A 26,022-nucleotide genomic window follows, 5' to 3' on the forward strand; every position below is an offset into this window, starting at 1 on the left:
ATTCCGATCCGATTCCGATTCTTGTTACTTTGCCTTAAACTAAGTATATTACTGGTTTTAAGCATGTTGTAGGTGGGGTTTTTCATCCCGAGTGCATGAACTTTTATATGCACAAGATAAAAATATCATCTATATGTGGAGTGGATTTAGAACCCCAGTTTCAAATTCTACATTATTCTGAGAAGTTTTGAATATAGTCTTTAATGTTTTATACGCAAAGGTGGGTTTTTCCAATCCATTTGTGTATTATTTCATTAAAACCATAGTTACATATAAATATATTATCATGAGACAATTTTTAATGGAATGAAGTGGAGTTTTTATTTAACATTTTGTGTCATCATAATGCAAATCACTTTTAAAACTCCACTATCAATAAATTCTAAGTCCCAAATGCATAAAAGTGGGGTTTTAAAATGCTATTACATTTATTAAGTTAAAATTATATGCAAAAACATATAACTTAACATGTGTAAGTGGGGTTTAAAGATGTGTTTGCATATAAGAAACTCATTATTATAAACCTTTTTAAAGTGGCAAATTTCAACTCAAAGATGCATGTTTGTTGTTGGATTTGAACCCAAGAATCAATGATAAACAAAAACAAAAATGAGAAGCCAAAAGATACAAGGGACACACAAAAATATCCTGGGAAAATCTTAGAGAATGAAGGGAAAAACCCAACCACAGACAACAAAAGATTATTTTATTAATAATGAAATTCAACTATACAATGCCTTTCGCTTGATGTGATATACATAACCTAAGGAGAGACCCTTTACATACCAACTGAAGGTCTCTGCAATATCTAAAACATAACTCTTTATACAAATACAACTCATCGTATTTCAATGCCTTAATGCATGTTGAAATACACATCTTTATATTTAATATTACAATTTATCATAAACGTCCTAAAGGATAGTAGAGAATAGTCTGCCATAAAATTCCTATGGTGTTGTCTGCTATAATGCCATTTGGAAAAAAAGAAAAAACATTAGACACTATTAACATCACATAATTTTCAATTCTTAACTGCTTTCCAAAAGTCCAAGTTAGGATTTTGTATGTAATAGCATTATTCAATGTCAATGCTGTCAAAATCATGATAAAAAAGTCCAGATTAGTACAAACTGGGCTATTCTATCTAAAAATGACAATAAGAACCATGTCTTGAAAACATGATGGTCTCCATTATACACAAATAATTATTAAAAGAAGAAAAAGCTAACACAATTGAATATTCAACAAATTGTCAAATTACCTTACTAATAGCCTTCAAATCAGGTCGTCTTGCAGAGTTCTTTTCCTCTTTCATTCCACTTGATCCATTCCCTCCCTAAATATTTATAAAAATGATTAGTTCTTTAACAAAACAATGATCCCTCTGATTACAAATTTGGTCCATAAAGTGGATAACTAGTACCAAACATACAGATTAGATGAATAATTTAATGAAATACAGGTAAGTGTAAGGATAAGTTAATTATAAATCACACTATTTTATCACTAAGGAATATTCTAAAACCACCTATCAGATGATATCGTTTTTAATAATCAGATGTAAACATGTAGATTAGTTCCAAATTCAGGCTTCTATTAGGATGTCATGTATCAATATGAGCTTGAATCTTTTGAGTGAAAGCCAATTAGCTTGTGATATGCAAATGATTACAGAACTTATTTGCAAAGAAAAACCTTTTCATGATTAATTAGGATTAGATAATCAGATCAAGCAATGTGGAGGAATCTCTAAAATTAAATTAAATGAACGACTAAGGAGTATTTTTTTCAGGTATAACTTTGCATCTGTCAAATGCTTATATGGTAATAATTAATTTGAACAAGTCCAATTTTTATACAAGCTTACTTGGAAATTACTGTTTTAAGGTAAATGTTTGGGGTCCTTATCAAAAACAGGGCCACATCGCCATGATTTTATTAAGGTACCATAAAATACAAAGAAAAAGGTATGAACAATATCTCTGTATTGTCTTTTTGGTTCTGATGTGGTTTTCTAAAGAGTACATTTTATTTAATTAGACTTGCTCAGATATTTTATAGATTTATCTATGTAAATATCTTGACATTTTCAGAATGGATAGAGAGGGACTGTAATATATTAATATGTATGTATGTGTATGTGTGTACATATGCATGTATACATACATACATACACACACACACACACACATATATATATATAGAGAGAGAGAGAGATTCATACAAGGAAGGCTGAAGTAATCATGCCATGATCATTATAGTTTGCATCCACTTATAAATAAATCCTAATCAAACATCCAAATTCACCTTTCCTGGTTTTGAATTCTTTGAGCCTTTCTGACCCTTCTCCTTTATTTCCTTCTTTAAACCTTTCCCACCATTTGGCTTTTCTCTCTTGCATCGATCTTCCTCTTCCTGGACGGAGAAAAAAGTAAAAGCAATTACATAGGAAAAACCAATATAAGAATTTATTAGTTGCCTGAAACAGGCTTTTGCAAAATCTTGTATTAGAAATGAAATAAGTGTCTAGTTGTCTGAAAATAATGTGAATGACCAAATACCTGAAACATATTGAAACTTTTTGTTTTTATAAAAAATGAACCCAATACAGCCCTCATTAATTCATTAAGGAAAACAAATATTGCAAAAGCTTCAAAACCATGAAAAAAAAATCAAATTGAACATCACTTTATCCTATAGGCATTCATAACAAATTGCTATTTGAAAACAAGTCTGCTTTATTCAAGTGTTCTGTACTATCTCCAATACTATGTACTATGGATGCAAGCTTAGCAAAAGAAAACGAGCTATACTGTTACCAGTAAAATGATAAGACAAGGAATTGCCTTATGAAACTATTTCTAGAGTTTGCAGTAGATGGAGGAAACTCTCTCAATTGCTCTCCTCGTTGGAGTGGTTTTAATCTTAGTCTTTGATTTGCTTTCCTGAGAAAGAAATTTGCTCTCGTGCTCCTAAAATGCTACATTTTCAACTTCCACCTACACGAGACACTGCATAATGCAAGCTTTATTCAAGTGTTCTGTACTATCTCCAATACTATGTACTATGGATGCAAGCTTAATAAAAGAAAACGAGCTATACTGTTACCAGTAAAATGATAAGACAAGGAATTGCCTTATGGAACTATTTCTAGAGTTTGCAGTAGATGGAAGAAACTCTCTCAATTGCTCTCCTCATTGGAGTGGTTTTAATCTAAGTTAGTCTTTGACATGCTTTCCTGAGAAAGAAATTTGCTCTCCTGCTCCTAAAATGCTACATTTTCAACTTCCACCTACATGAGACACTGCATAATGCAAAAGTCAGAAAATGTGGAGCTATTTGCTAAATGGTTGTTGAAGATATTCTCACTGAACGATACAGTTAACTTGCTATATTCATTGCTGCTGAAATCCTCAGAGAGTGTGACGCCAGTTACAATCTCAGAATAGGATACACAACTCTATTTCAGTCAGGCTTTTGCAGGAAAACTGTATGGAAGTTTGGGCAATAACTAATAATTTAATAAATAGTTGGTCTGATGATGATGCATCAATACTATTCTTTGCTTGTTTCCTCTTGACTCGTGTGTTACTGTGAATAAATGTATGCAGCTTGACTTGGTGCAATTTGCATATGGCCATTGAATTGTAGTAGATGCACTGATGGTGATTCTCATGGTGGATAAATTAGCAACTTACTACAAGTTCTACTGAAAGTCATTTTCTGCCAATTGATCTGCAATAATCTGCGGAATATTATATCTGGTGGTGGATATTGTCAATTAAATTTGATCAGGTCAAGGACCTCTGACCCTAGTCTGGAAACATCAACCCAGCCATGAGACTGCACATTTGACTTTATTTATTAATTAATTAAAAATAGAATACAGTGCATTTTGCAATTCCATTTAATTAATAAATACATCAAAGGTGCAGTCTGATGGCTGCATAGACAATACGGGGACGTGAGTTATGGTACTGAACTTTTGAAGAAGCTAGTCAAAAATTGCTTTAAAATATTAGAATCATATCCAGAATTTTCAAAAATGTTTCCAAGAGTTCAGGCACTAAGAGCATGCTTGTTACATCCCTGGCCATTCGTTTATCATGTGTATTTCAATGCTATGGATTACCCAGTTTATGGCAATCATAAAGTTTCAACGGTCATGTAAATTTTTTATTTGGCATCTAGACAGTCAGCTTCATTAGGATTTTGGAGCTGACTCGGTCTAATGTTATCTATTAATAGTAGGTCGAGAGCAGGCCATATCACATCAGTTGTAGAAACACTTGTTTACCATGTAACAAAGGGATGTATCTCCAAGTCTTTTCTAGCCATCCCCAGAACCAAGATATTTCAAGGACACAGAAACGCATCAGAAACATCCTCAGGCCATCCCCTACTCCTGCCATCTGACCAGAAAGTTCCCGGAAACAGCTATTTGATGGTCATTTAAGTCTAGGGACGCCCAGCCATTCTCGGCCAAACAACACAACCTAAAAATGTGTCCCCTGCTTTAGTTTTTCAGTATAACTGTCTGCCAGTACTGTAGTTTTCCTCATGTAGCTGCAACTTTATGTACCTTTCCCTCACGCGTGATAGTGGTCACTGGTGTCTGAACGCATTTGACAGTGGTGAAAGCATCAGAACGCATTTGACTATGACAAAGAAGGCATGCAACATTCGCCCTCATCTACAAAATCCCCAAACATCATTCATCCACTAATGTTTTTGTTTTCATTTCTGTGTGATCAGTGTGAACTCATCTACTCATTCATCGATCAAAGTCTTCAGAGACAACTCGTTCATCGAATCGCATTTTTTAGAGGCAACGCCTTTAAATTGGTGTCATACGCAAAAGCTCCTTAAAATCGACAACTTTGTTATACTGTTTTTCTTTTCATTATCTCGATTGTTTGCTTCTACATTTTCTTAAAGATGTTCCTTTTAACCAAAAGCTTTCAGCTTCCATGTAATGTTAATAATTTTTAGTATTGGTATTATATATTAATATTAATGAATTTTAATTTTAGTAAGTTTTACTTCATATATATATATATATATATATAGGGAAAAGGATATGAATGAACCTCTAAGAGAACATTATGCTGTGGAATTAAGTGTATTATTATTAACAATTTCTAAAATTATTTAATGTCAATTTTTCTATTGTGGATATTGGTCAAGAAAACCATAGTTTTGTAAAGTCTTGTCTAACATAGTTCATTTGGAATGCTCACATCTAGTTTGTGTGCACGTTATGCACAAGCGGCCTTTAGTGTTGCACAATCAACAAAAAGTGTCATTCAATTTCCTCAAATTGCTGCCCTTAAGTAGTCTTTTTCATCATGATCCTTAAATTGGTTTAACTCTTCAATATAGTGTGTTTTTAAAACCAACCTATTTTGTCCACATTTTTTTTTTTGATGAATAGTCCCTTTCTATTAATAAACTAATATACTTGTTACATATTCACAAAAAAGGGGCTGGGGGATATAAGATCACCCCGCGAGAGTTCACACAATAGAAGCCGGAAACAACAACTATTCACCAAAAAAACATATAAACAAATCCCTTAGGCCACAAGAGCAGTGCCAGTCGAAGGAGGATCATCACAATCATTATAACCCCAAGAATCCCTAGGATCGGAAGGCGGGCTAGAAATAATCCAACCATCAGCAACATCTTCATCAGCAACTTTCTCTTTGTCCTTCTCCTCCACCCAAGGCGAAGAAATAGCCATATCCAAGCGGGGGAAAGACCACTAAGAGCCACCAGAGCCAGAAGGAGCAATAGGAGGGTGAGCCACAAGAGCTAGGGACCAACCGGAACCGCGGCGTGGCGAAGAAGCTGAGTGGCGCCACCAACCAGCATCACCACCACTAGGAGAGCGGTGATGGGGAGCCTGCAAGTGCGGCGTATGTGAACGGTGAGCAAAAGAGCTGCAACCCCGACGACGATGATGGGGAGCCTGTGAGCGCGGCATATGCAAACAACGAGCAAAAGAGTTGCAACCCCGACGACGATCCTGAGGCAGAGTATGGTCAATCGAAGAGTCCAGAGGAACTCTGGCAACTATGCAAGGCGCGTTACCCCAATGATTGAGCAATTCCTGAAGGTGGGCCACTTCCAACGCCACCTTGTTGGCCTGAACTTGGATCTGCAACATGACATTATTAAAAATGCATGCTTTAGTGTACATAGCAACATTGATATCAAGAAAGTTGTGAGTGAAAATAACAACATTCCTATCTTTCCACAAGGTAAACAAAATCTTTATCCTAAAAGTATGTCAGATCTGGGTAAATTGACAAGGAATCCTTGGGGAATTACCCAGAACAATCATGTGCCAAGAAAAGGGTTTTAGCCTAAAAGGCTTAAAAAATCATGAATCCAATGCCAACAATTCTAAGCACGCCTACAGAACCAAAAAATATGCAAAAACGGCTTAGGATGTCCACAAAAAGGAAACCGAGGATCAAGAACACCAAGATGTTTGAGTCGTGGCCCAAGGGGAAGCCCTTGAAACAGTAGGCACCAAGCAAAATGGGCAATCTTAGGCTCAATGATAGCATTCCAAATAGTATCAAATCGAACCCTCCAATGATGAGGAGAAGACTAAAGATGCCATTGCTGGTTGAGAGTATCAACCATAGGGAGATGGGAAGAAAGCCATCGATACCCTAAGTTGGGCTTATAACTGGTGAAGGGCGTGGCAATTTTCAACACAAATGATTTTATCTTTTCATTGTTGTTGGGGCAATTTCACAAGTTGATGTCACATTTGCACATTCACTTATTGTTTTCTCTCATCCAAGTCTTCTTCCTTCATTTTAGATCCTCCTCGACCACTATTTTGGTGTAGCAAGTGAATGACCTAAATAAATGGATCAAAGTCCTTCCCGTAGATGTGTTATTAATTTTTTTTAAAAGGTTTCATAAAACTCATAAAGACTAAGGGATATCCATTCTACCAAATTTTTAAAATTATAATTATAATAAGTTCTATATTATCATTTTATTTAAATAGTTATTATTATTACTTCTATTAATACAAATTACTAATTTATTCCATACCATATCAGCCTCACCAGCGAAGTGTGAGTTTTGTCAACCTGGCCAATCAGATATTTCAAGAACTAATCTAAATGAATTACCCCTACTATTTTAATTTTTTAAAATTTAATCAATTAAATATTTTTAATTTAATATATTATATTAACTATTAATATTTTTAAGTTCAATACAATTATACTTATAAAAGAAAACATTTTGGAGATGCCAAAAAAACATCCTCACGTCATAACCTAACCCTTGCCACTCACAAGAAACACCCCAAAATGTTACAAAAATCTTCAAGAACAAGAAACAGCAAAGAAGGGCATCCAACATCTAAAAACATTTAGAAAAAAAAAAGTTGGGGAAAAAACTTGCAAAGAAACCTTAAGCACCAAAGTAAACACCCACTTGGTAGTGGAGAGATATTTGTAACCCTTTGTATTTCAAGTTGCATGAATAGTAGAGTTAGCTTGAGGTTGTGAGTAGTTCCCCATGATCTCAAGTTTGAATCTGCTCCTAGGTTTAAAAGGTGCAACATCTTACAGGCCGCTGATCTCACCCATATAAAATAAAAAACCACCAATTCATCAAAACAATAAACATCGTAATGAGTTTAGACAAATTGTAACAAGGCAGAAGAGAATCATTGTGAATAGACTTCACTCTACATCAAACCATGCAATCCAAACATTGCAACCAAACGAACAAACAAAAAAACGTGTGTTCACAAACACAAGCCATAGTGTATAAAGTATGCTCAAACTTATTTCAATTCTAATAAGCCCTTACCATACATTCTTAGATAAGAAATGTGAATGTATGCAGAATCATCTTAGGTGATATTATTAGTTCCCAAGGCTCGTGGCTAAAGCAATGTTCACATTCTCTTTTTCCTATCAATTTGATTAATCATTGTAAATAATAGATTTTTTTAACAAAAGTTTATAATCTGTGTTTAATTATTAATTGTTTATCTTTAAGATATATAAAAATATAAAAATGTCATTATCATATCTGTCTATTAATGCATATTGACAAGTGCAAGTTCAATTTAAATACAATAAAAAATTGCAGACTCTTGTCAAAAAATAATAAAATCTGGATTGACTATCCCACTATTGCTTACAGCATACATTTTGAAAGATATTGTGTATTTTCTATTAAATTAGAATAAAATTGAAGTGATATAAGAACCATACATGTTTCATGATATCTATATATATATATATATATATATATAATTCATACATTTAATTTATTTTATTTTTTATAAAGGTGGTAAATTTTATAGTTGTATTATTTGAACATGTTTTAATGGTTTACAAAATACATTTGTTTATGTTAGCTTATTTGATTTCATTGACTAATTCAATTCTAAGTGTCTTTATTTTGGACCAAATTGATATTTTCACTGTTCTTGCATTTATTTTATTCTAATTGTTCTACCTTTTTAATTTTTCTATTAAATCTTTTAAACTAATCCAAATTATCAAAATGGAGGAACTTGATGCAAATGTATCTTGATATAAATATAAACATGTGAACATATTAAATTTTAAATATTAACAATTAAATTATAATTTTTTTCAAATGGCCCACACTAAAAACTCTGAAATAGAGTCCAAACTCTCAAGATCGTAAGGAAGAGAATTTGTTTAGTCAAGTAGAAGAATAGAAGACCTAAGATTTCTATTGATAAAGATCTAAGGATTATGATGCACAATCAATTTTTTGAATAAAAATGTTAGAACAAATACAAGACAATTAGACTCCATCCCTGGATGCAAACTTTCTCACTAAAAGGTTTTTCCTAGTAACCTTTGAAAATTCATAGGAGAGATCAAATTCGTAAAGAGAAAAGGAAAATTTGTGATCATATTCTCTTCATTATATCCTAGCAACCAAGTTTCAATTCATTAAGGATTTCCCTATATGAAACCCAAGGGCCAAAATGGTTAGGACTCTATAATCTTCCAACAAAATACTACTCTAAATAGTGTCTTTCAATGATTGCCAATAGTTTAGAATCAATAACAATAATTGATGAGAACATGCTATAATGCTATCTAATCTTTATGCATACATGTGCATTATTTCCGTCCAAGTGATCCCAAAAAAGTTAAGGAGAACAAATGGTCATAGTTTCTTGAAGGCTGAAATGCCAAATTGGTTCTATTTGAAATTTCGAGGTAGATCTTATTTATTAGAGTTGGGCCCCAAAATGAGATTCACCCAAAAACGGATTCTCATAAATGACATTGATTGTGACCCTCCTACAAAAGCAACAAGAAAGGAACCTCTTATTGATACAGGAAACTTAGGTAGCAAAATATAGATGGCAATAATAACCAAAATGGAGCAAACAAGCAAAAACGCAAAAGACCCTACAAGAAGTGCAATCTAAACTCCATTACTTGTGGCAAGGAGCTTGACAATGACCTTGGGATCGTGAATTTATGATGCATAAATCAATCTGCATCCAAGATTCAAGAAGCAAATATATGGTATCCTTCTATTGAAGGTATCCTGGACCATTGAATCCTCTAGGTTGAGGGTGATTGTGATGTCTTTTGAAAATGTTGTCAAATTTAAGGCTTTGAGGAACACTTTTAGAGGTTCAACTAATCCTTTTGCAAAGAGTAATATCAACCTCCTATTGGTCACATTGAGCACTATCACCGAAAGTTTCTGAAATTATGATACACAGTCTTCCACTCTACCTTCTTCCTTTAGTCAAGGTAAGTTCTCGGTTCTATCAAATCTTTCAATCAGCATTTAGCTAAATTCTTCTATGGTAAACATTGAGTCATGGCCTTGAGTTACAAGTCCATGGTACCACCACTCAAGGGCTACTCCTTCAAAATGTAAGGTGGCGAGTGTGAAGGCTTCTTCTTCAGTCATTGGGTTTAATAAGTAATAAGTGTCCAACTTTTGCAACCATGGTCTTGTTGTGATGCTACTTGTTCCATCAAAATTAGGTAAAGTAATTTTACCTAGCGATATTAAATGTCTTTGATTTCATTATGCTCCCTCCTCGTATGTCCACTTTTGGATTTCAGACCGAAATACTTGAGGTAAGACAAGTTATTCTTAATTGTCTCGCTCGAAGCATTATATTCAATCAAAAGACAGTTCATTACTTCAACCTAGTCTAGTTGATCCTTGTTAACTTCTTCATTTGATAAATAATTTGCCTTGAACATTTTGGCTGAATTCTTATCACTTTCATGGACACGGCTTGCTTCACTAAAACCGCTTTCTTCACCCTAATTGGTAGACTTCTTTCTATTAGCAATGCTTCCTTCACCATTCACACTGGTAGAGTTCCAACCATCTTGGTTATGTTTAAGCCCTTTTAGTAGTACGATGGCTTACTTTAATGTCTCCACCAAACCAAATTACAAAGCTTCAAATTGTTTAAAGGCCTTTGCTTCTTCATCACAATCACCCATGGTGGAACTCCTCTTTTTCTCTCTAATGGTAGCACAATCCCCTCACTCATAAAACAAACCCACAACTGATGGGACCATAGATCTAATAACATTGTAAAGACCTTCAGATCTGTATAATTTGAATTAGTGTAGCGAGACTCTGCGAGTCTGACCAAGACTCTGGGAGTCCGAGGCAGAGTCGCCCTTTCCGAGGCAATTTGCCTTTGGACTCGAACTCGACCAAGCCTAGCAGACTCGCCAAGTCCCGAGCCCAGGACTCTCACTAGCAACAAAAACATGAAAGTGAAAAAAAAAAATCATTAATTTAAGTTACATTTTTCCAGTTGTTATAACATCTATTTGACCTAAAAAGGTCATTCCATCATTTGCTTATGCTTGTGATAGAGAGAAAAGAGTTAGAAGAGAATATTGGAATTTTGAGAGAGAAATCAACAAACCGGTTGGCTCTCCCATATTGATTGCTGATGGTTTGTGCAACTTTGTAGCTTGCACTTAAGCATTGAGAGGAGCTTAAGGAAGCATTTGGAGGAGGCTTCTACAAGTACAAACTTACTTGCATTTCCATTGTTTGACTTTGTGCAAATTTGAAGATGTAAGCAACAAGTTGCATTTCTTTGTGTTGTTTTGTAATATGTTTTACATTCATGTTTTTTACTTTCCATTTTGTTTACATTTGTTTAGTGTCTACTTCTACTATCTACTATTTAGAATCTAGATTTATTCTAATTTTTTTTTATGACAAAGTAAAAAGGCCCTAAAGTTTAAAAATTTAATTTGACGCTAACTTTTTTCTAATTATAATAGATTCATATTGCAGCAGCAAACACATTGACATAATGCCTCAAGGTGAGCCTTCTAGAAGTGGAACTAGGCCTGCATTTAACCTTGATGCAAACCCAAGTGCAATAGCAAGGGATAGGGCTTGGAAACATGCCATCCTGGAGCACAAAAAGGGAGTTGTTACATGTTGGCATTGCGGTGTAATATATAATAGGAGAGGAATAAATAGATTGAAGTATCACCGAGCACATATACCTAAGCGTGATGCCAAAAAATGCAAAGATGTACCCCAAGATGTTATGCGAGACATGCAAACTCTTCTAGAGGAAAAAATTGAGAAAAAAGAATTGGAAAAGAAGCAACAAGAAGAAATGGCACAACTAGCCCCAACAGGGATCTTCTAATTTTCGCTCTCCATTATCCCCTACTCCACCTAGGGATGCCATTGCTTCTACGAGTGTGACCATTGGGCCTCACATTCATAAGCAAAGATCGACATTTGATTCCATGTTTGTTCCACGCACGACTCCAGGTGCACAACCATCGCTTGAGAGCATGGGTTAGAACAAGGAGAAGCATGATTATGCAAAATTGGCACTTGGAGACTTCATTTACAACAACATTTCATTCATCAATGCAGCAAGGTACTTATTTATTTAAATTTAAATTTATGTCTTACTTCTCTTGCTTTCAACTTTCAAGAGACAATAATATGCTTATTTTGTTTATTTTAATTTGTATTTTGTTTTCAAATTTATTTATAATATACTAATTTGTTTAACTTCAGATTTTATTTAATTTGTTTTAGATCCCCTTATTGGCAAATTGCAATCGATGTTGTTGTTGTTTGTGGTTCAGGGTTCAAAGCCCCTAGTGCTGACGAGCTAGGAGGCCCTATTTTGACCCAAAGGGTGGCTAATGTAGAAAGTTCAATCAAGGAGCAACGTGAAGTGTGGAAGACGAAGGGTTGGACCATCATGACTGATGGTTGCACTGATAGAAGGAGTAGAACACTCCTCAATTTTCTTGTCTCCTCATCAGATAATTGTACTTAGAGTCTTGAACATTAAAAATTTAAAAGTAGAATTTGTACTTAAATAATTAAGTTTATAAATTATGAATTTATAAATTTTGATTCATCATTAATCATTATACTAATTTGTTTCTTTTTCTTCAAGTGCCACGATTTGAAATCAATTGATGCCTCACGAAAAACAAAGAATGTTGAATCTCTTTGTGAGGTAATGGATGAAGTGATAAAAGACATGGGTGAGGAGAATGTGGTGCAGATAGTTACAGATAATGCAGCAAATTATAATGCTACAGGAAAGCTTCTTATGGAGAGACACCCTCACATATTTTGGACCCCTTGTGCTGCTCACTACATTGATCTCATGTTAGAGGATCTCGGTAAACTCCCTTGGGTAAAAAAAATTATAAAGCTAAGGAAGGAGTGTATGCAAATTCATATATAATCATACATGGGCCCTCAACCTTATGAAGAAACACACTGACTAAAAGGAGTTGTCTCGTCCAGGGGTCACTAGATTTGCAAACAATTTCCTCACATTGAAATCTTTGCTTGATTCAAAAGGAGGTTTGAGACGCATGTTTGTTAGTGAGGAGTGGATTGCATCAGCATATGCAAAGACCCCTTCATACATGGGCCCTCAACCTTATGAAGAAACACACTGACTAAAAGGAGTTGTCTCGTCCAAGGGTCACTAGATTTGCAACCAATTTCCTCACATTGAAATCTTTGCTTGATTCAAAAGGAGGTTTGAGACGCATGTTTGTTAGTGAGGAGTGGATTGCATCAGCATATGCAAAGACCACTACAAAGACTGATACGGCTAATCACATTTTTGATGAGGCTTCCTTTTGGACACCGATTGTTGATATTGTGATGGTAATTTTCCTTTTTGTCCTCATTTCAACTTTATTTTGTTTATGAAATTATGTTATAAATAATTGTTCATTTTTTAAAGAAAAAACTTAAAGCTGATTATAATTTATTTCTCTTCCAACTTTCATAATAATTGCAGTTTGTAAAGTCGCTTATTGTTCTCCTACGAACTGCTAATGGAGAGAAGCTCTCAATGGGCTATATTTATGAGGGCATGGATCGGATGAAGGAGGCCATTCACTCTTTTTTTGCAAAGAATCGAGATAGGTATGGGCTTATATAGGATGTCATTGATAGACGTTGGCACAATCTACTTCACACGCCTATACATGCAACGACCTACTTCCTTAATCCAGCATACCAATTCAGCCCACATTTCAAGGCTGATGATGAGGTGTGGAGAGACCTCTACGATGCTGTAGAGAGAATGTCACCTGATTCAAGAGTTGGAACAATTGTAGTCTGTGAGATTGAGTTGTTTAAAAAAGCTCAAAGAGACTTATTTGCATGGGAATTGTGCAAAAAAGATAGGACAGAATTGATACCTGGTAAAAATCTTTGATTCTACATCCTAATTTCTAATTATATTACCATTTTAATTTGATAAAGTCAAAGTTATTGATATGATTTAATATTTTCTTATTTCAAATGCATAGTGGGAAATGTTTGGCACAAAGGTGCCAAATTTATTGAGGATTGCAATTTGCATATTGAGCCAGCCATCTAGTGCACCAGGATGCGAACGTAATTGGAGTCTATTTGAGCACATACACTCAAAGAAGCGCAATAGGTTGGCATTGAAAAAATTGAATGATCTTGTCTTTGTTCACTACAACCTTCGTCTTCGCCATAGACAAATCCTGGGCACTGATACATCACCGATTGTATTAGAGAATGTTGATCCACATGCAGAGTGGAACACAGAGATTGTTGATCCTATCTTCAATGATGAAGATGTGGAGTGGGTAGATCAGGTGGATTGGGAGATTGAGGCAGTAGTGATGGCAGTTGAGGAGGCTAGAGCGCGAGGAGACAGAGTACAAGACCCTGAGGCTAGGAGTGATGGATTTGAGTCTAATGATGAGGATTATGTGGGTGAGGATGAGGATGATGATGGTGATGAGGATGAAGATGAGGTTCAGCCTCAAACACAGAGAGAGAGGATGGCTCTACAATCTTACATGACTTATCTTAGGTGCACTCGTAGGAGGACATCGACTATTATGAGCCTTAGTCTTCTAGTTGTTATTTTGATATATGTTCTAAACTTTTGATACCATGGATTTCATAATCCATGAATATTGTAGACATTTGAGTCTTTGACACTGCGGTGACACTATGTTTATTACTTTAAGTTTATAGTTTATCACTTTATATTGTGTTATTCAGTTTTTTTACTTCAAAAATTCGCTTTTATACTATGTGATCTATGCAAAATTGTGTATGTGTATTAAGTAGCTTCTATTTATCTCAATTATTGTGTATTTGATGTTAATTGACTGAAAGATGCATGAAACAATCTTAAAATCCTTAAAAATCTTTGAATTTCATGAATTTTTCAATTTTCCGAGTCCGGTCACTGAGTCAGATTTTGACTTTCCGAGTTAGAGGCGCATCTGAGTCCCGTAACTATTATTTGAATCTTATGCTTTTTTAAATTATAAAATTCAACAATAAATTGCACACACAATATAATAAGCATGTTAGAGCGCTATGTTGCCACATCCCACTTTCTCAGCTTCTAGGATTTTTGCTCGCTCAACTCTTGCCCTCCACAACCATTCACTAAGGCAAGGAGTACTGAAGAGTCACTACAAGATAGTTTCAAAGACATTATCGTACCAAAATAATGAACAATTGCACGTCGCTCTGGAGGGCACTATCAATGGCAAAAAGAGTTTTTTTACGAGTGAATGTAAGGGACAGACAACCCATATTGTGATTTGAGATGATCATTGCCCACAGATAGCACTTTTGTGGAACCAAATGCAAAATAGTGGCTTCAAAGACTTTGAAAAAGGGGAGGCGTCATTGGTCAATTTTGAAAGTCTAATAGAGTTGGAGAAAGAGCATGAGAGTTTGGGTAATCTGGGGGGTTGCCAAAAGGATTTGTATGCAAAGGTAGCTGAGAATATTGTTGGCAATGAAGAATTGAGTACTTATTGGATAGAGCCTCTGACTAAGTGGCCAACAATCTATTTTGATGGAGAGACTGTGGAAAAGGTAAATAAAAATGTAGATTTCTTCAATGACTTTTTATTTGGAAGTTTTAAGGCTTTTGGGCTAGTTTAGGCAAACTTCATAGCTGGATTACAAAAAATTGGAGCCCCATTTTAGAGTTTTACAAATTTACCCTAGACCTTGGGGTTTTTGGTGCTAGTGTTTGATAATGAAAGATAAGAAAAAAATCATGTGTGGCTCTCCCTGGTGTTGGTATAACAAGTTTTTATTATTGCATAAACCTTGGTACCTGACATTCAATCCAGTGTCTAAATCTTTCGACAAGTTTCCTATCTAGGTAAGAGTTCCAAATTGCCAGGTACAATTTTGGTGTGCATCTTGTTTTGAGGCTATTGATAATAACTTGGGTAGAATCCTGGGAATAGATCTCTTACATAAGAATTTAACTCATATTTTGGTAGAGATGAATTTATCGAAAGTTACGCAAACTATGGACTATGAAGGCATTCCCTTCAAATGTCGTAAGTGTATCTAGACAAAACTCATTGCTGCAAATTATACCAAGAAATTAATTCCCAAACAAGCTACTTAGTGGAAAGATTGTAACCCTGAAATGCATAATGTGGAGAACGGGGTGAGTGTGAGTATGAAGGCCCCATCTAAGCTTATGCTTGGTATGGGATCTAATTCTAAAAGTGCCCTAGGTTTGAAGACTACCTAGGGTCAACAAGATTTGGGATTAAAACCCCAGAGAAACTAAATAGTAACTCCTTGAAGCCAAGTTGATCAAGAACAGACAAGGACCAATCTTTTTCTTTAAAAGGTCTTTATAATATCTCTAAGGCAACCTCTAGAAATATAGACATTTAGAGAATGCATAATGCTATCATTAAACCTAGGGTTTTGGTTTTGATGGAGAGTGATTTTCTTGGTGTTTGTGGAGGGAGGAGAGGTGTTGGAGTATGGTTGGCAAGTTGTGAAAGGAAAGAAAGAAAACAAAACAAAAAAGAGTGAAGCCTTTGACATAGTCCTTCAATCACATACTAAATGTGTATGCAATTAGAGAATCCTAGTTGTTAACTTGTTCATGGGTTTGTAGTTGTTGTCCTTCATTTTGTAATCACAAAATGGAGGCAACACTACAAAACTTTGACGTTTAAAGTTTCCAATTTCTCTAAGTTGATTCATTATATAATTTGCAAAAGTTGGCCAATTAACCTTTCCTAATTCATATTGTGAATCCTTTTATTTAAGGTTCTTGTCACGTTACTTTTGTTTTTGTAGGTTTAATTATATATATCCAATCTAAAAGCATATGTTTGATTTTCGACACCTTCAAAGTCCTTTTTTGCATTATAGTGTGTTTGTTTGGTTTGTTTTGGTCCTTTTGTTTCTTTCAATCTCTTACTTTTGGTCACACACTTGTTTTGAGCTATCTTAGGACTTAATTGGAGTTGTCAATCAAAAGATATTATGGTTTACATGGATGTGTAATCGAACTTTAAAACCACGATCACATATTCTAAAATTTAAATCTTTTATTTTGTTGTTATGTTGCACTTTTTGATATTTTTAACTTAAAGTCACTTTTAAATGTGTTGATAAGTTATAAAGTTGCACTTTTTGAACCCATGTACACGTCACACATGAACTTTATATGCAATGTGTAATAAACTCAAAAAAGCACGATTTCACTTAAGTAAACAATTAGACATGTGCAAAATAGAAACCTAGTGAAAAGAACAAGTTAAAACAAGTCAATAACATATGCTTGCAAGTGAAATGCATATGATGTGTGATTTGCTTCATGTGTAACATACAAATGAACTTGAAAACCACGATTTGGCTTCAAATGCTCTCATTTCAAGTGCCAAATGAAGCACATTGCATATTGCAAACAGTTTTCCCTTCATATGCAATATGCAAATGAACTCCAAAACCATGATTTGGCTTGTTTTCATGCAAAACAATTTGTTTTACCAAAACCATTTTTGTCGAGCATTACATTGCATTAAAAAGCACATGTAATCGCACTTTTAAAGTGCAATTGCATATGCACTTTAAAATCACAAAGTGCAACTCCATTTATATGCAATATGCATTTCATTTTAAACACCACGATTTGCCTCTTAACCCACTTTTATGCAAAATGCAATGTGTAGTTCAAGTCAAAAGGTGTGACTAGTCTTTTACTTGCATATTTCATGCAAAAACTAGTGTATAAACAACGCCCAAAACCGCGACTTATCTCATTTGCATTTCACCTTGTAGAGAGCAACGTGTAAATCACCTCAAGAAGTCTGATTTGTGTGTGCAATATGTATAACATGCCTAAAAGTGGAATCTGCACTTAGGCGTTTCACTTGCATATCATTGCAATGTGTAACAAGTCTCAAAAAGTGCGATTTAGGGTTGGGAATGAAGGATGTTCAAAAAAATTACATGCAATGTGCAAATGCATTTGGAAAACCCAATTTGGAGAGAGGAGTTCCATTCCAACTTCTCCTTTGCTTCAAGTTTTGCTCTTTGCTCTCCAAATAAGTATAAATCTTTGGTTTTGTTGACATTTCTTGATCTTGTTTCATATTTGATGCATTCTTTCACTCCTCTTCCATTTGTTCATTGGCAGCCCTAGATTTTTGTTCTTAGTCACAAATAAATTCACTCTCATTTCTTGTAAATGCAAGAAGGTTCTTCCCTCCAAAACTAATTTGCTAGCAAGAATGAGGTGTTTGAAAGTCTTCATTGTTAATCCCTTCATTGTTAAAGTCTTCATTTTTTGAAAGAATGAGGTGTTTGACAGTTTGACTCAAAAACTACACAATTAAATCCTGATAGCAATATCAGAGTGTTCATTGTGTCAAACCAAGAGGTATGGTTTCCCTTTCTTTTCTTTTTTTGTAAATTTGTTTGTTTGTTTTTTGCTTGTTTGTTTTGGTACTTTTAGAAAGCAAGTTTGTGAAGAAAATGATGATAATTATCTCAAACAATGCAAGTTTCAATTCACATTTCCAGCCTTTATTCTCATTCCATCTCAAAATTTGCCCAACTCCATGTTTCTCAAATATGTAATTGGGCTTTAAAACCCCAATTACACATTTACACAAGTTTAAAATGATGAGGTTTCCACCATATGTAAATGCAATTTAAATCCCAATTTTTGGGAAAACTCATTTTTAAACATAAAGTTTCCTGTCCACATGCCCACAAGCTACCATCTACTTGCATTCTTGGCCATTCAAGCCTAAAAATCCCATTTCGCCCATATGCAATCTATCTAGAAAAACTTAATTTTGACCATTTTTGTCAAAAAAGGGGTTGTCCGTACCATTTCCAGCCTATCTCAATGTTTAAAAAGTATCTAAATCATACCTAGAACACTTATCATTCATATATCTACCACTATTGTCAAAATCTTGAAGCCCTTATAGATTCAATCCCATTAGAAGATGATTTCCCCCTTTGGAATTTTCATGTTGCAGCGAAGTCTCCAAGTTGAGATATGTTTAAAGAATCCTCACCTTCGAAAGGTAAAGATAAAATGAAGTATCAATAGAACAAAGAATTGGCTCACACCACTCCCTCTCAAGGTTTATCTTCATACTATGGTATAAGAGATACAAAGATTGGTCAAGTGGATATGTCAAATTTTCTACAAACAATAGAGACATCTTGTCAAGAAGACGTGTTTCGAATCAAAACAAACAATATTTATTCGATCTCCACTTTCCCAATGGCTGCTCTAGAACCAAAAACAAAATCAGTAAAAGATGTTGATGGGAAAGTTATCCTGAGTTTACATTTGTACATCATTGAAAAGGTCTTCAAAGTGCCGAAAAATCCAAAATGTGGAGATTTGACAAAGGAGAATTCACAACGAATGTGGAACGAGAATAAACTTGATTATATCAAGTTTTCGAATGAAAATTGGTTGATCAACAAGAGAATCAACTTCTCTACATGGCCAAAAGTGATGCATATAACTGATTTTTGTCAAGAAGTCAATGATCTAATTACTCTACTTAGTTGGACCTATGGCCTCAAAGAGTCCAACAGTTTTGAACCATTGATGCATAAATTCATCTACCAAATTTTACAAAGAAGAGAACACATCTATTGGGGAAAAATCACTAGCACAGCAATATGCAAGCAATTGATTCATGTGAAGAGTTCTCCCTCTTTCAACATGAATTCCTACCTTGTCTACATTGTTGCTACTATGGGGACTTTTTCTGGACTCTCCACTAAGGGATGTAGGGCCCTAGTTCCAATTTGGAACTATTATGAACAACTAACTCTTGCTCAAAGCAAATACCATTATATACAAGATGCCTTCTATGGACATTTTAAATGTCTCTTTAATAAGGAGTTGGCAAAGAAAAGAGTATCAAATAAGGCATGGAAGAAGGTCAATCAATATGGGTGTTTATTCCTACAATTCCCAACTTTCACATATATATGAGTTGGTTTCTTTGAAGGCGACCCTTATACTCTACCAAGGTATCCTACTGACAAAATTATCCTCATAGAATTGGCCAGACAACTCATGGTTATGCAAGCATACCAAACTACTTAGCATAGGTCAAGATTTGGGATCTCCTCTCAAATACCTCTATCAATTGGTAAGTATGCAATAACCATGATTCCTTAGGCCAAGTGTATGGAGAACAAACTTTAGTAGATCACACTGAAGAAGTTTATATCATAGGCTAATTTTGACAATAGGGGTATGAATTCAAAAATGAAGAGAACATTCACCCATGTTCATGACATGGAAGATATTTGGATTGATCTCTAGGATGAAACGAAAGATGTTTGGATTGCTTTCAAGGATCAAAATGGATTGTTGTTGGCTCACCTTGCAGCAAATAATAAGTCTACACTTAGTTCGTATTCCAAATGGGGTTGAGGATGATGATTTAATTTTAGATCCTGAATACCATAACAATTAGATCAAGAAGCTCTCTCTTGCTCCTATCTAGGCAACAAAACGAGTCTACTTCTATATTTGACATATTTCAGGCCATTCTAATGAATACAAACACATGGCTAGAAGGTAGGGGTCTAAAAAGAATAAATTTGAAAGCCAATGTGGATTGTAACCATTTAGGTTCGATGGGCAGAAAATCACAAGTCGAAAGGAAAAAGAAAGATGGCTCCTCTACCTCTAAACCAAAGAAAGGACTAAAGTTGAAGATCAAAGGAGGAAAGGGTATTTTTCAAACATCTCATTCTTCTCCAACTTCGCCAAAGATATAGGATTTGTTTACCGCATAGGTTAATTAAGAATTGCACATAGATAATGAACACAAACATGAACAGCAGAACTCTTATTATTATTCTTCGCATATGCCAGAACATTACATTATGCTTGAATGATATGATCTGATGAATTCAATGCTTCTCGAAGGGATTATAAATACTTTCCGAAGAACTTTCCTGAAGGAGTCCGTTGGCCACATACAACATGTCGCTACATAACAAAAACCTTTCCGAAGGGACCCGTCGGCTGATACACAATTTCCTTTCTGAAAGGACTCGTCGGCTGATACACAATTTCCTTTCCGAAGGGACCCGTCGACTAATACACAAATTCCTTTCCGAAGGGACCCGTCGGCTGATACACAATTTCTAGCGACGACATCATCCCCCCCAAAAAGGAAAGTTGTCTCCTGACGACTATTGCAAAATTTCTGAGATAAATCAACAACCAAAATACATTGACTGACTAACTGGTCTTCAACACTGTCACCTTAGCCAATCTGACATCTGACCCTGATAGCCACCTGTGTCGCTTTCTGCCTTCCAATTCCGAGTACACTGAACCAAGTGTCGCTGCACTGCCTCCAACTAGATGATCAGCTCCTCCCGAGCTCTCTACACATCCACCAAGACAGCCTCACAGCCAACACCTACTCTCAATGCCTCTGGTACACAGACACTCCATGCCTGCAGTAGCTCTAAGTCTTCTCAATTGGTCAAACTCCCACGACTGATATCCGCAACAACTGGGGGTCCAGGGGGCAACCGCCAAGACCAAATTAGCACTCTAAAATCCACACAAAACTGCATGGAACACACCATTTCTATCATTTTCTGCCAATTCTACACTCTTTCTGGCAATCGTTGGTTCTTCCTCTACCTTGTGGCATCATCTGATACTCATTCTGAGCATTCTTGATTTGTCGACGTTTTTTTTTTTTTTTAAGAAAACCTCCTATCACCCTTTTGTGCTACCAAATAGCAAGTAGAAGCCGTACACAAAACCCCACTCTTCAGAATCTGTAATCTTGCAATCCAAATCCGTACACATGATATGCTTGAAAAATCTGTACAATTACCTCGCATTCCAAATTATAATTTCTGTATGCTATCTTTACTTCCAAATTCCGTATGCCATACGGCCAAAATCCGTAGTGTCAATGGCTTTCCTCAAAAATTCGTACAACACATGTAGAAATCCGTACTGATCAAACCCCCCCCAAAAAATCTGTACGGTCACTATACTAGAAATCCGTACCATAACTTTTGTTGAAAATCCGTACTAGGATACCGTATGGTGATTTCAATAAAGTCCGTACGGTGCATTGTTAAAATAGCTTTAAAAACCGTACATTCATGTGTGAAGGAAACTGTACAATTTTATGCCAATCCGTACACTATTGCCAAACTGAAAAATCCATACAACAACCTTTACTTAAAAACCATACACTGCATCATCATTTTAAAATCCGTAGGGTACATATCAGACTTGATGCTTTTCCGTACACTGCTCAAAACCTCCAAAAAATCCGTAACAAGATGCAAAACATGGCAAAATCCGTACAACACAAAAATTCATACACTGGACTGAAAAATTCGTACACTTCCTTCAAAACCGTATGGTGAACATTTAAGAATCCGTACGGTGCTTTGTTTCCAAAAATCCGTACAGTAGCTTTTTCATCGCCTTTTTTTTTCCCCCATTTTTTTTTTCCATTTTTTTTTCTTTTTTCAATAGCAAAGTCAGTTTTCCCTTCGACCATTGGCATCATCTGTCTGCAACGACGAAAGGGTCGCCCGAAGGCCATTCCCTGACGTAGAAGTCTTTCGACCATGGTATACCTTCAGCTTCAAGCCATTCACCGCCTGAAGCACTTCCTGTCTATCCAAAGTTCATAATTTTATTGCTCCATTGTCCCCTACTTTCCGGATCAAATACGGCCCGACCCACTTAACTTTGAACTTGCCTGGTTTGATTTCATTCCGATCGTCGTACTTCAACACCCACTGTCCAAGTTGAAACCTGCTACGCCTGTTCTGTGTCATCTCCATATCTCCCAGTTTGTTCCTGAAGCTCACTACCATGGACTCCGTCAGCTGCCCTTTCTATTCGTCAATAACACATTCACTTTGTACTGCTACAACTTTTATTGAACCCTTCCTCTTTGTTGCCTGTGCAGACCGTATCGTGTGTCTTCCTTGTTGCCGGTACCTTTCTGCTATATTTGTGGTTTGACGTAATACTTTCTTCCGGCGCAGTCGTATAGTAGAATCTTTCCTTCTTTTGGGTTTGTACTGTATGTTTTGTCCTTCAGCTTCAATCATACCCGCGTTTCCTTCTTCGGCTTTTCTGTGTTGCTTCGAACATTCATTTCCTCCTTCGGCTTCTCCATGTTCCTTCAAACATTCATTTCCTCCGTCGGCTTCTCTGTGTTCCTTCGAACATTCATTTCCTCCTTCGGCTTCTCTGTGTTCCTTCGGACATTCATTTCCTTCTTTCTTACCCTCGTCGATCCTTAGCATATTACAACTTGGAAAGAGCTCGTAATCCTCTATCTGCCAGTGGTAAAGACCATTTACTGAATCCAGATCATCATCTCCTTCCAATCATAGGACTCCCTCCTAATCGGGTTCCATACTCTGCCTCCTCTCATCATCTTCTCCTTTGGAATCCAACGATAGAGCTTCTTCTCCAACCATCTGAGTGTGTAGATCGATGACATACTTCCCGCCTTTGCTTTCAAGTGATAAAGTATTTTTCTTCCAATCGTGTTTTGCCTTGGCTTGTATCAACCACCCCTGGCCCAGAATGGCATCATATCCTCTCCACTTCAGTGGGATCACGACAAAGTCCAACAAGAACGGTTGTGTTCCAATCGTCACTGGTTGCGCTATGAGTACTCCCAATGGCTTGATTCCATGTTGATCGGTTGTTAACAACTGGAAAGTAGGTGGCCACAATGTTGGTTGTCCCAACTTTTTCCATGTATCCTCTGGTAGCACATTGACACCGGACCCTCCATCCACGATCGTGTCCGTTAGCACAGTCCCGAGAATGCCCATTTCAACAATCGCCGGATAGCCTTCGGATGAAAGAGCTAACAGCATCGGGTCTTCTGCACTTGCGCCACTTTCCTTCTCCTTTTTGTCTACTGTACTTGCTCCACTTTCCTGCTTCCTTCCATGTTCTCCTGGTAATTGAGCAGCGGGAAGGATGTTTGTGAGTGTCGATCGGAGCTGAGGCATAGTGAGCAACAGATCACTTATCCTGATGAGTATCTCGGATTGCAATATTTGCCGTACAATGTTTTGTTCTACGCAGTTCCGTACGGAGGTACTCGACGTGTCCTTCAAGTGTGTCGTTTCTATCTGCGTTACTTTTTGGATCTCTGCCCGTGCTTCTTCCAATCTCTTCTTTTCTTCTGCTGGGTCGGAGTACACTTTCGCTTGCTGCCGTGTGATGGCTAGAACCTCTTCTTCGTCCGTCCTGACAGTGATCAAGTTTACTCCTGACTTCGGACACCTGGCATCTTCATGATCACCAGGTCCACACCATTTGCATAACAACTTTGGTGTGTTCACCGTTGTACACTCTCGAGCTAAGTGACCCCACAGATTGCATGCGCTGCATTGAACTATCGAATGACCATTGGCATCGTACTGGATTTGACTCCTCCCGCCATTATTGTTGTTGTTTTGACCGCGCTGATTGTTTCTATATCCTCCCGATGTGGCACCTTCCGTACTGGTATTCCCATTCCCTCCTGACGGAGATGCCTCCTGTGTCAGGAACACTTGCTGCGGTGTTCTTGTTTTCAAATTGAAAGGGCATTCCTTTATCGGGTGTCCCATAATCTGGCAAATCTCACAAAATTGATCTTTCGGGCATGATCCCTCTGTATGGCCTTCTTTCTTACACTTTGTGCACCATAGGTCGTTGCCCTTAGTCTCCTTGTTCATGTTTTTGAACTCCCTCATCATCCGAAGCATGTCCTTCTGAAGAGCACGAACTTTCTTGTTGCTACATTCATCGTCACTGCTATCTTCTCCTAAAAGCTCGTCATCTGAATCGGATGAGTTGGTCTTCTTCTTCTTCTTTGTCTTCTGGTCACTTTCGAGGTTCATTGCCCGATTGTACGCTTCAATGTATGTTGATGGTGGCACGATCTTCATCTTCTTTCGCAGCTTCGGGTGAAGGCCTTCAATGAACCATCTTTTCTGGAGCCCATCTGCCCGCTTATTCTCCATTTTACTGATTAAGTCCTTCAACCTCCTGGCGAAGACCCATACTGTTTCATTCTTCTTTTGTTTGGTATTGAATATCTCCGCTACAATTTCATTATCGTCGCGCAGGAGTTGAAATTCTGCGATGAACTCCTTAATGTTATCCCAACTGTTTAACTTTTGTGGATCAGTATCAATAAACCAATCAATCGCAACACCCCGTAGGGTAGCAGGAAATTGTCGAATCCATTCGTTTGTATCTGTTATGCCATTTGCCCTCCAAATCGTTTCACATGTTTTACAATGTCGAATGGGATCAGTTGCTTCATCACTATCAAATTTAGGCAACTTTTCTTTCGGACTTGCCATTATCACTATATGTTGGGGGTTTTGTTGTGTACCTGCGCTATTTTGAGCACCCGCGCTGTTCTGAGCTCCCGCGTTGTTTTGAACACCCACGCTGTTCTGCACACCCGCGCTGTTCTGTACACCCGCGCTATTTCCAACACCCGTGTTGTTTTGGACACCCGTGCTGTTCTGCACACCCGCGCTATTTCCAACACCCGCACTATTTTGGACACCCGCGCTATTCCACACACCGACGCTATTTTCGGCTTCCACGCTATTTGGTGAAGAAGAGGGTTCATCAATCAAAGCTGTTCGTTCCAAAAGTATATCTCGGACGAAGAGGTCACTCCACGCTCGTGCTCCCTCGGCACTCTGAGTCGTGCGAGTCGATCTCCTTCCGTCAAAATTCTCTTCCCGTGGCGTATGCAGGTTCAGAAACTCCTCCCTCGCTTCTTCCACCAAATCAAGCCGTTGTCGAGTCTCCTTCAACAATCCTTCCGCGCTCTTGTTTCTGTCGGCAATCTTCTGAAATCTCCTTCGATGCTCTGTCTGCTGAGCCAAAATTAAATTTTCCTGCGCAATGCGTATGTCATCCTTTTCCTTCAACTTATTCTTATTCTTGTTCAACTGATTCGGCATTTAATTCATATTCGCCTGCTTACATACCAGGTCCATCAAGCAACGGCACTAAATGTTTACTGCATAGATTAATTAAGAATTGCACACAAATAATGAACACAAACATGAACAGCAAAACTCTTATTATTATTCTTCGCATATGCCAGAACATTACATTATGCTTGAATG

At 36.7% G+C, this 26,022-nt stretch overlaps 1 protein-coding gene across 1 annotated transcript in view; it reads right to left on the reverse strand.

The window, feature by feature from the left end:
- SUVH4 (histone-lysine N-methyltransferase, H3 lysine-9 specific SUVH4-like protein) overlaps window positions 1–26,022 on the reverse strand; it is a 164,242-nt gene that overhangs the window by 120,790 nt on the left and 17,430 nt on the right. Inside the window, exons 2-3 of the mRNA XM_089800519.1 lie at window positions 2,311–2,418; window positions 1,265–1,339 (exon numbers count right to left, since the gene is read on the reverse strand). Of these exons, the coding sequence (XP_089656645.1) occupies window positions 1,265–1,339; window positions 2,311–2,418 (183 nt within the window). The remainder of the gene's footprint in view (window positions 1–1,264; window positions 1,340–2,310; window positions 2,419–26,022) is intronic.

This window comes from Cupressus sempervirens, chromosome 9 (genome assembly GCF_028749045.1).
Source record: "Cupressus sempervirens isolate cs-2001-9-10 chromosome 9, ASM2874904v1, whole genome shotgun sequence".
Classification (NCBI taxonomy): Eukaryota; Viridiplantae; Streptophyta; class Pinopsida; order Cupressales; family Cupressaceae; genus Cupressus; species Cupressus sempervirens.